Source organism: Ictidomys tridecemlineatus, chromosome 7 (genome assembly GCF_052094955.1).
Source record: "Ictidomys tridecemlineatus isolate mIctTri1 chromosome 7, mIctTri1.hap1, whole genome shotgun sequence".
NCBI lineage: Eukaryota > Metazoa > Chordata > Mammalia > Rodentia > Sciuridae > Ictidomys > Ictidomys tridecemlineatus.
The window spans coordinates 107394110-107405264 of NC_135483.1; the positions used below are offsets into that span (position 1 = coordinate 107394110).

At 49.5% G+C, this 11155-nt stretch overlaps 1 protein-coding gene across 1 annotated transcript; it reads right to left on the reverse strand.

Moving 5' to 3' along the window:
• Positions 1–384: 384 nt before the first annotated feature.
• Positions 385–6838, reverse strand: Amer3 (APC membrane recruitment protein 3). Its single transcript, XM_040294233.2, has 2 exons — positions 6619–6838; positions 385–5938 (listed from the first exon to the last, which is right to left on the reverse strand). The coding sequence occupies exons 1-2, from the start codon at positions 6680–6682 to the stop codon at positions 3486–3488; spliced, it is 2517 nt and encodes an 838-aa protein (XP_040150167.2). The 5' UTR covers positions 6683–6838; the 3' UTR covers positions 385–3485.
• Positions 6839–11155: the final 4317 nt, after the last annotated feature.

The following is an 11155-nucleotide window of genomic DNA, read 5'->3' on the forward strand; positions in this document are numbered from 1 at the left end:
GCCTTTTGCCTGACCTGGTTGCAATAAATGTGAATTAATTTTGTAACAACAGAGGGCAAAGGAAGGAAAGATGGAAAATTGAGTTTCACTTACAGTTTTCCCTTCTGTGCCTTTTGACTTTTCATCCCATGTATTTATTCCCAATATAGAAAATAAATAGAAAACCAGGGAGGGTAAGCAGCACACTCCCTGGCAGCTTGCAGGATCTCGCCTCACCCCTTCTTTTCTAGTCTTCCCACTCTCTAGCTTCATCTCAATGTGGCCTGCTACACTCCCACTGCCATTCCAGCCTCACCCAGCCTGTCCCAGCTTCCCAGTGCACCCTGGCCGTCCCTTGCCACCCCTAATGTGCAACCCTAGACAAGTCACTCAGGCTCTGTGGGAGAGATGGGCGTTATTTCTCCAGTTTTTATTTCACAGAGAGAAAACTTGTGGTAACTTCTACAGCTGTATGTGAACAAAGATGGTTAGAAATGATCAGAAGGCCGGTGCGGTCTCACACACCTGTGATCCCAGCAACTCCAGAGCCCGAGGCAGGAAGATCACAATTTCAAGACCAGCCTCGGCCATCCTTGGCACTTACTGAGACTCTATCTCAAAATAAATAAAAGTGAAAAGTGAAAACAAAAGAGAGAGAGAGAGAGAGAGAGAGAGAGAGAGAGAGAGAGAGAGAGAGAGAGAGAGAGATAGATAGATATGGGGGTATAGCTCAGTGATAGAATGCCCTTGGTTTAGTTTCAGGAAAGAGAGAGAGACAGAGAGATAGATATAGAGATAGAGAGGGGGAGGAGGAGGGGGAGGAGGAGGAGGAGGAGGAGGAGGAGAAAAAAAGAAAGAATGAAAGAAATGACCAGAGAGTTCTGAAAATGCCCACCCAGGCCTCTTCCATTCCCAGCACAAGATCAGACACCTTAGCTGACTCCAAAGTCCCTCTTTTTTTCTCAATGGGTCACCCTAAGGCCTGTGGAGTCTGGCTAGGCTGGCCCTTCCTGGACTTCTCTTACCGGGGAGGGCAGCCTGAGTGGGGTGTGGGGAGAGAAATCACCTGAAAGTGAGGTCAGACTAACCTCTTCCATCCTCCCAGCAAGTTGCTTCATGGGCCACTTTGGGGACCCCTGCCTGAGATGGCTGAATAAGAGTCTCTGGAGAGCTGGGGTTGTTTAAACCCCTTCCCAGGTGCAGAGCTATGGGGCCTTTTGGTTCCTCCCAGGTAGGCATGGCCCTGGTTCTGTGTTTCCTTAGCTCTGCTGCTGGGTCACTGCAGACCAAACCTTGCCATGGCTTTGGGTCCTTGGGTGCCCTTTGGTTCCCCATCCCTGCTAATTCTAGGACCCCTTTCTGGGCTGCATGGCCTTGGTTCCTGTCCTTTCAAATGCTCTTAGGTTCTTCCCAGTCACCACAAGTGACTATGACTCAAGTCCTGATGAGGAATCACTGTCCCCTGCCTTGAGAAAGGCATTTGGCTCTCAAGCAAAGTCATGTTTAAACTTACTCTGTTTCTCTCCCTACACGGATCATGGTCAACAAGAAATTAGAAAAGCATATTCAACATTTTGACGCTTCATTCTTTCAACACATATTTACTGAGCACTCACTCTGTCAGATACAATACAAAGCCAGATAGAATACAAAGGCTATGATTGAGGGAGGGTAGACTCTCCCTGGAGTCTCAGCCTGCTTCCAGAAAGACATGTGGCTGGCACCCTTGGGTGCCCAGACATCAACGGCCTGGAGGAAAGATGGGGGAAGGCTCTGAGGTGGGCTTTTGCTGTAAGGATTCAGCAAGAGATTCCAGAGCCTGCCAAAGAGCAGGGCTTTTGGAACCAGGAGTGGCATGGTAACCTGACCAACCCCACACGCTATCTGTTATGTGTCCATGGGCAAGTCACACGGGACTCTGCATCTGTGTTGAGATCTGAAAAGGATAAGAATTGCATTTTTAGGATGATGCAGGGTTCGGGCAGACTGATCCCCACATAAACCTGCTCACAGCCAGGCTCATTAACGTTGTGATCATGTGTGTGGGGCCTGGAAGGACGATTCAGATGTGGCTGTGCAGGAGAGGTGGCCTTAAACCTCCCCCTTGTCCTAGATCTGGATGGGCCCAATCAAGAGCAGTTCTGTACCTTTTTAAACCTGCAGTATCCAGCCTACATCCTGCACACAGCATGTCTCAGTGAGCTGCTGAATGAAGGCCACAGAAATTCTAGACTGAAATCAAATGTCAGGCATTCAGGAGAGGCACCATCTCTGTTCTAACTTATGGGACTGCAGTCTTTGTATGGAATTCCTCCTCTGTCTTCTTCCCACAGTTGGGACTGGTGCATCTCTCTTCGCTACCCATGGAAGCTATTCATGAAAGGTGATTTCTCTTACAGTTTGTCTACAATCTGATCTACCCACTTTCCCCTGGAAACAAATTTCACAGCTGCCTGTGGTGCCCCATCCTTTGCCTCTGACTGCAGTGTTTTGGCTGAGATAGAAGTTAATCCTGTAGAAAGCAAGTGGGTCGTCTGTCCTTGCACCTGCTTCCCTGACACTGGGCCAGAAGGGACAACTGCCCTTCCTGGGGACACCAGCTGTCTTCTCCCTTCATGGTTCTGAATGTTTTTGTGCTGTGGCCTTTGGAGTGGGGGCACAACCCACTGAAAGAGGGAATGGGGGTGCTGAGAGTGTGGAGGGGGCAGAGAGAAAGGCCTTTGCCACTAAAATGTAGAATTACAGATTTGGGAAGAAAAAAAAATGGGCTTCTTCTCAAAGAGCATTTGGCTCTCCGTGGCTTGGAGAGTACAAGTTGAAGGAAATCATTACTCACACAGGTTAATTTGTCACAGAAAATCCAGTAACACCCATCAGCAAGGGTTGGCAAGTTTTGGCTAGCCCTGGCAGTGTTGCATAATAATGCAGGACCTTGGCTGATTCAGGGCTCTTGCTGGGATGGGACTGGTTTGGCTTCATAGTCCCTAGCACAAGCCTTTTGATGCTCACTCACCCCCATCTGTTTCCTGCTCCAGGCCTTGAACCTCACCCTTCTCTCATACCCATGCAGAAACATAGGCTCTCTTAGCCTCCTCTCATTTTACAGTGTGGACCATTTTTTTTCCCCCATTGGTCCCAAGTCTGAACTCCTCTCTGACATACTGCATGAGGAGCAGCTAGGTGTTCACAGTTTTGAATTGTCCTTGACTTTGGATTCAGGCACGAATGCCTCCGCATGAAAATCCACCCCTCCCCCCATTTGATTGAGTCCTGCCCCCTCCCCCCAACACAGTCCTCCAATTTCAGACAAAAGGTGGAAATTTGGTTTCCTTGGTTCTCCTGAATATGACTGTGAAGATGCAGCTCCTGAGGAGGGTGAGCTTGTTTTACAGATGGGGCTCCGTCATGGTTTGCCTGGAAGCCCCAACTTCCAACCAGCCTCAAGGGAGGCCTTCTTGGGTCAGGAGACCGTAGCGGCATGTGAGGACACTTGCAGAGGAGCCCACCTACCGCTGACTGTTCAAAGTGAGGCCCAGGATTTCTGGGGGATATCCCCGGGGGTTCCGCCCAGCAGTAGGGCCTGAGGGAGATTCAGAGTCCAGCTGACCCCTGTGTCCTCCTGCCTGTGCCACAGCCCTGGGACTGAGCTGTAGTGACTGGCCCTCCACGGAGGCACAGGTCTGGGCACCCAGTCTGGTGGGTTCCAATTTGAGCTGGCTCAGGTTCAGGATGAGGCCTGGACATCTCTGGTCCTGTGGGCTGTTCTGGATGGGAAGGCCACAGACAGCTACCCCATTGGGAGAACTGCTGGTCTGTTTCTGCTGCAGAAGGTCAGGGCCCCAGGCTGGAGACGGCCTGAAGGGTCCACTGCCTATGTCCTGCCTTGGAGGCTGGCTGTCTGGGTGGATCTGCAAGGCTGCCATGCGGGCCACATAGCCAGCCAAGGTGGGCCCTGCATCCAGAGCACTTCCCCCAGGACCTGGCCTCCATGGCCCTTGAGAATTCCTCAGGTTCTCAGGTGGCCTGGGTTCCTTCTGTGAGCCAGGCCAGGCCGTGGAGCTGGGAGCCTTGCCTTTACTGGAAATGTCTCTTGTAGAGGCTGAAGACCCCACAGAGGAGATCAAGCCATTAGGGTAGCCTTGTGTCTCTTCTTCTAGAGAGGAGTTCTTGGAGGGGGTGCCAGTCCCCCTTACAGTCTCCTCTGGGACACTACTCTCTTTGACAAGCAGGCCTTTAGTGCCTGGGTGAGCCCACAGCTGCTGTCTGCTAGGTGCTGAGCACACTGTGGCCCTGCCTGCATCGGAGGCCTGTTCCCCGCTGCCCTCTAGCTTCTCTGCCGGTCCTCTAGGGGCCCTCTGTGGGCCAGATGAGGTTGCAGGCTCCCCAGGGGCAGGGGCTGGGGCAGGTGGAGCTCGGCGAAGCCAGTTGACAATGCCCATGGTGATAGCGAGCTCTGTGTCACAGAGCTTTAGCAGGCACTCCTTGCCCTTCCAAGAGCTTTGCAGGAAGCCTTGGCTAAGCAAGTCAGGGCCTGGTGCTGGGGCCAGGTTCTCCTCAGCCCCCACATGGAAGCTACACATGGACAGTGGTGTCCCCAAGGCTGGTCCCGACAGACTCTCAGACACACACAAGTCATCGTCCAGGCTTGGGCCGACAGGAGCCTCACTGGGGTCATAGAAGAGCTCATAAAGGGCATCCCCACTGTAACTGTCCCTAGGGAAGGCAGCTGCAGGTGTTCCTGGGCTTGGGGCCTCTTTCTTATCCTCCTCAAGGCCGGGGGAGAAGGAGTCATAATAACCCTCATCACTCGTAGACACAGATTCTGGCTGCTCACTTTTGGGGGTGCCTGTGTCTACAGAGCTGGCTTTGGAGCCACTTGGGGGGCCCCTGCAGGGAAACAGGGGCAACTCTGCCAACCCAGTTACATCCAGCCTGGGTTGGTCTGTGTTTGTTCCCTGAGGACCCACCAGCCACGGGCCTAGCAGGGCACGCTGCTGCTGCCTCACAGAGCGATTCACACTGTCCCAGAACTTGGTGAAATCCAACACCTCATTCTGGGCAGGTGATGCCAGCTGTTCCACACTGTCTTGGGAAGGGCCCCTGGGATCCTTGCTTTCCAAGGCTTGGGACACCCGACCTGGGCTCTCGGGGCCTTCACTCAGCTCCAGGGGTGGCAACGAGCTCTCATCTGCAAAGATCTCCCCGCAGCCTGTGAGTGAGTCAAAGCTCTTCAGGGAGGCTACATCCTCGCACAGGGCACTGCAGAGGTCGAAGGGTGAGTCAGGCAGGAACTCACTGTCAGACAGGTCCTGGCACATGTCGTCCAGCCCCAGCCCCTCGCCCTGGGAAAAGAAGGTTTTGCCTCTCTGCCTTGCAGCATCCGATGGGTCCCCCGGGGAGGACAGGCTCTTCCCTTTGGCTGCCAGTGAGGCCAAGTTCTCTGTCTTGTTTCTGCGGATGTGGAATAGGTTCCGGAAGCACTTCTTGGGCCGTTTCAGGGAAATCCTCTTCCTTGGGATGCTCTTGGCCACAGCTGGCACAAAGGGCATCTGGGGCACAAAGTGGCGGTAGTCAATCATGCGCTGGCTGCCAGAGGGCCCTGGGAAGCTTGCGCTACCCACCAGCTGTCCTGGGGTGGTTGCTGCCTTGCTGGCCCCTGGAACACTCTCATGAGTCTTGCTCTTCCGTACCAATTTGAAGGTGGCTTGACCTCCTTCAGGGTCAGTCTGTGCCCCTTTGTTGAGGCACCGATCATACCCTTGGATGCTGGAGCTGGCTTCAGAACCCTTCTCACAATGCGGTCTCTGCTGCCCTCCCAACGAGACTGACCAGGGACCTGCATCCTCCCTGGTTACAGCAGTGGCTGCAGGGTCTGGGGGTTTCTCATGGGAAATCTGCAAGCTGGATTTGATGAAGGTCTTTCCCCTCTTCAGCTCCATGCTTCCAGTGACCCCGGCGACTGTGGAGGAAAGCAGGTGGTATTCAGTATCAGAGACTGGAAGGTATCAAAGACCTCTGCCCACCCCTGTCACATGACTTGCTCAACAGCAGAGGCCTGGGTCCCAGTGGGTCCTCCATGGTGGTGGGGGAGAGGGGAATGGAACAGCCTCATCCTCATGCACCACTCTTGTTTTCATAGACAACTGATGCCCTGAGCAGTTAAGTCACATGCCTAAAGGCACACTGTAGGAGTCAAAATGACAGCTGCTGACCTGTGACCTGGTGCATGCTGCATTCCTGAGCCCTCAACTCCCTTAAACACCTTTTCAGCTCATCTGGTCAATTTAGACTCCCATTTCTAGGCTTGAATTATCAACAATAGTTCACCCTCACCAGATCCCTGCCTTTCAGAGTGGATGGAGCAGAGGATCCAATCAAGTAAGCTGCCTCCTTCATCATATTAAGAGAGATGCACCGGCCTGCCTCCCAGGGCTGAGACAGCTACCCCTCCAGGACCAGAAACCTTTCAGTGGAGGCAAGACTCAATCTACATAGAGATCATGGGGCAAGACACAGCCTGCAGAGCTCTAAGACAGAGGGGAGAGAGAACCTCACAGTAGGAGGCAGTGTGGAACCTGGTGAAGGTCAACTGGGAAACACAGAGTATGATAGGCAGTATCACCTTTTATGCACACTTACTGACAGATATTGGTGTCTGTAGTGTCATCCAGAGAAGGTTTCTCATGTCCAGGCTGAGTTCCATGGGAAAGGCACTGGGGTCTGCCCTGGGGGTGGAAGTGGGGTAAGGTAGCAAGAGTGCTCAAGACTTGCTTGTCCTGGCACAGCTGGGGTATCTGGCCTTATCCTGAGGTCAATGAAGTGCCACAATGATCTTCTAATGAGTGGGTGGATCTGGACGGAGGATACAATAAATGAGGAGAGATGACTGTCAAGAAAAAGTTCAAGTGAGCTGAGGATGGGGACTATAGTAGATATCATTGTGAGGGTGAAGTTATTAGGTCTTCCAAAGAAAGAAACACCAGGATTCAGCAACCACATGGAGAAAGAGAATCTGGCAGGAAGTCATGAATACTGAGGGCCCGAATTCATGCCCAGAGAATGGGATGGAACAAGGTGGGGAAAGTCAAGGAAGGAGGTAGGGCAGGAACAGAGTGAGGTTGGGAAAGGGACCTGTGCCAGGAGCTGGCTTGTGGGAGAGGAACAAGGATCTAGTTTTCACATGCTGCTCTTGGGGGTAAGTTTGAAGACTCCCCAAGCTCCAGCAAGTGGGGTGCAAAACCAAAGAGCACAATCTGAGAACCTCCTGAGTTCTTGTTTCCCACACCATCATGGCTTCTGCTTTCACCTGAAACACTGAAACACACTCTCCCTACCACTGCCCCCTTATCCACTTTCCTTGGTGGTGAGTGACCTGAGGGTTGTCCATTGTCGGTCTGGCCAAAGAGATGCTGGAAGAGAAAGCTTGTGACTGGCTTCTTTGACTTTCCATGAGGACAGCTCCAGGGGTGGCTCTGCATTCACCTGCCCCAGCTCCCAGTTTGTGAGGGGAACTGCAGCAGGCAGAATACACATGGCCAATGGAGCCTATATACCTGCATACCCCCTCCCAAAGAAGTTGTAGAGTGCCTATTGGACAGCACTCCTTGACCTTTGAAGCCCTAAAATGCTTCTGCATGAGTGATGGGTGACCAGAGGGGTTGTCTTCTAACTCATTGGGCAAAGCTGTATGCTGCCAAGGCTCGCAGGGACAAGATGATAGGCCTTCACCTGCTCCCACCTGTGGGTAGTGCTTCCTCCCCTCTGAGGGGCACCTAGGACTTTTGGCTGGAGGATGAGAGAAAGAGTAAGCATCATGCCCAGGAGCACTGCAAAACTCAGGCTGGTCATCAGCTGCAGTTTGGCCTTTGGTGGCGGCAACCTGGATACCAGAACCATGCCTCAAGCTGTCATTTTGGCTTTTCTGCCTGCTGCCAGATGGTGCATGCCCAACGCTTTCTTACCCTGCAGCTGCAAACCCTTCACACATTCTTTTGCAGCCTAAATAAGGCCTCCCCCAGCTCTGATAGGCTTTGCTGCACATCACACAGTGCTTACTCTGGTATTAGATGACCCACACTTGAGTCTTGGTCACATTCACTTCATCAGGCACAGAGCTTGGTCTTTCACCTTAGAAAGGACATACTATTAAAAATTAAAACCCTCATTTTATAAAGAATAAATTCAGGTTCAAAAAAATCAATAGATTGGCTAAGTTCACATACGTGGTAAGTGACAGAACTGGGATTGAACCTGATGTTCTAAGAACCAACAGTTCAGATTCTCTTTTGTGAGAAATCTAAAGTAGAAAAATAAATGTGTTCTCATGAGGACATTGTGTTTTGGAAAACACAATGAAAGTGAAGATTCCAGGTAACAATGGTAGCTCACAGAAATTTAGAAAAATTATGATTTAAGGTAATATAATTTTGATGGCAAGAAATTTTGGAGATACTCATTCCAAGATCTTTGTTTTACTTATCATTTTTCTATGTTTTAGAAAAATCCTTTGTTTACCACACCCTTGGAAATAACTTCATCCAGGCTACCATGAAAATTATTTCACTGTGTGCAGAATTCTGCAACTGCAAGAATTAAAATGGTTTGATGGAGATCTCTATAAATAAACTACCGGTTTCTCAGTTCTCAGAACAATTAACTGATTTTAAATGATGAACTGTTGGAAATTTCACTCTATTCTGCACTTGGAAAATAATCCTTAAAATAGCTGTCATTGACTATCAATAACTGGGCTCAATGTGACTAATATTGACAATGCTACTTTTGAGTTTTCTTAGCAATCTGCACATAAATAGCACAACAAGTACAGAGGTACAGAACAATGAATTGGAAACAGCAGTACAGAAACATCACATGGACTCTATTATGTATTCACTATGGTCAGTTTCTGCATTAAAATATTTTATCAAGCCTGTCTCTTTGGAAAGTGTAGCCTGCATATTATGTGGGTGAAAACTCCCTGGCTAGAGGCTGTCTGAGCAGTCAGCTCCCATGACAATTCTCAGGGGCAGACTGGGATCTATGTAGACATCCAGATGCTGGCACTGTCACTGCCTGAGGGCAAAGGCCAAATGTGTCTAGATTCTCAGTTGCAAAAATGCACACTCTGCTTTGTAACCCTGTGGCTAAAGACCTGTTAGTGGAAGCTTAGCAGGAAACATGACAGGTCCTCCCCCACCATGTGCCACATCTCTTTCCCCAAAAGGGAAAGCACGTTGTCCCTCCCTTTCCAGTCTGCACTACTCAGCAACCACTTATTACTCATTCTGGTGCTTCGTCTTGTTCCCCAACAAGACTGACATTCTTTAAGGCCTAGAACTCCAGCTCTAGTAGACTGTGAGCTATTATTTAAGTGAAATATTTTATATGTTTATGATACCTTAACCATATTTTACATCTAAGTTTCCTAAATAAAATTCAGGGTCTGAAATTTGTGTGTAATTTTTAATTCTATAAAAAACAGTTTATGTGTATCATTTTCTAAGATAAGTCTTGGTGACACCAAATCCCTAGGATAGGTCTCTCATCTCTAAGACAAACTTGCAAAAAATCTATGATAACAGAAACAACATAGTGTATTTATTTAACCAATTCTGTTTCAGGGATGGGATATTTACACCAACACCAAGAAGATGGCAGAAGATAACCAGGCAAAAGATGTGGAAAAGCATATTCTAGTCAGAGGAAACATACTGCAAAAAGGCCCCAACAAACAAAGAAAGGAGTCTATTTAAGGATCTAAAAGTGACCAGAACAGCAACTCGGTGGAATAAGGCCAGGAGACTGGCAAGACAGACCACACCTGGTTTATGGTTTGAAGAAAGATCTTGCTCTTTTTTTTAATATTTATTTTTTAGTTCTAGGTGGACACAATATCTTTATTTATTTATTTTTGTTGTTGTTGTTGTTGTTTATGTGGTGCTGAGAATGAACCCAGTGCCTCATGCATGCTAGGTGAGCACGTTACCACTTGAACCACATCCCCAGCCCCTGAACGGTCTTCCTCTTAATCCGTTGAGTCATGAGGAACCACCCATCAAGAGCAAGTGACAGGGCCAATTTTCAGTTTTTACAGACGACTTCAGTTACAGGTAAAAAATGGAAAGTTGAGCAAGAAAGAAGCCAAGGAGGTGTGTTAGGAGCCAGACCAGAGCTCAGCAGAGAAAAGATGATGGCAGAGATTCCCATATCTGTACCAGACATACAGCACACACAAAGATGTGGATTTACTGCAAAATGAGCACCCTAAGTCATTCTGCTGTCCAATTTACTGCATGATGTCTAACTTCAGCTCAGCTTACTAGGATATTCTTTCGCCTTTGAGAGGGTAATGCTGTGCATTTCTTTCCTTTCTTTCTTTTTTCTTTTTTAAATATGACAGTGGTTGGGTGCTTGGTTTCATGGAACAAAATAAAAATCTCGGAGGAACACACATGCAGCAGAAGCATTTTAAGATGAAAAATGTTTGGCTAGTAGTTTTGGTATTTGCTATGCTTTATCCTGTACCGCCCCCAGTATCCAGGAAAGTCACAGCAGTGAAATACAAAGACAGGTGTATGGTAATAAGAAAGAGCAGACCTAGGAAGGGAGCGCTGCCCAGGGACTCGTTGAAAATTGGGGTATGGGTGGAGGCTATGGGGCAGTAGTTTATTTCTGTAATAGGCTGCCTTGTCATTGGATGGATGGAGTGAAGGCCATTGTGAGAAGGGAAAGCTCTTGTTTTCTGGGGTGGGGGTAGGGTGGGGAATAAAGCAGAAATAGAATCCTCGGTAAAAACATCACCAAGGCACCCCACCCCCACGTTGGGGAAACAAAGGACCTTTTGAGGGGGCGAAGGTCCCAGCCCACCTCTGAGGGAGCCCCTGCGCGTTCCTCATCTGCTCGGATCCAGAGAAGATGGGCCTCTACAACCTTATCCGTTCTTCCCTTGCACATGCACCCGCAGAAAGAGAATTTCTTTCATTCCCGAACCTAAAAGGGTCACCACCCTCAGACCCCAGGCCCTGCACCATCCGCGTTAAGCACCACAGGGTGGAGGGGAGTGCCCACCTTGGTCCTCCGCACATCGCTGTAGAGAATGTACAAAATTTACCAAATTATCCTCCACCCCCAAATCCACATATGTAGGACGGGGACCGACCGATGCAGACTCTCAGGA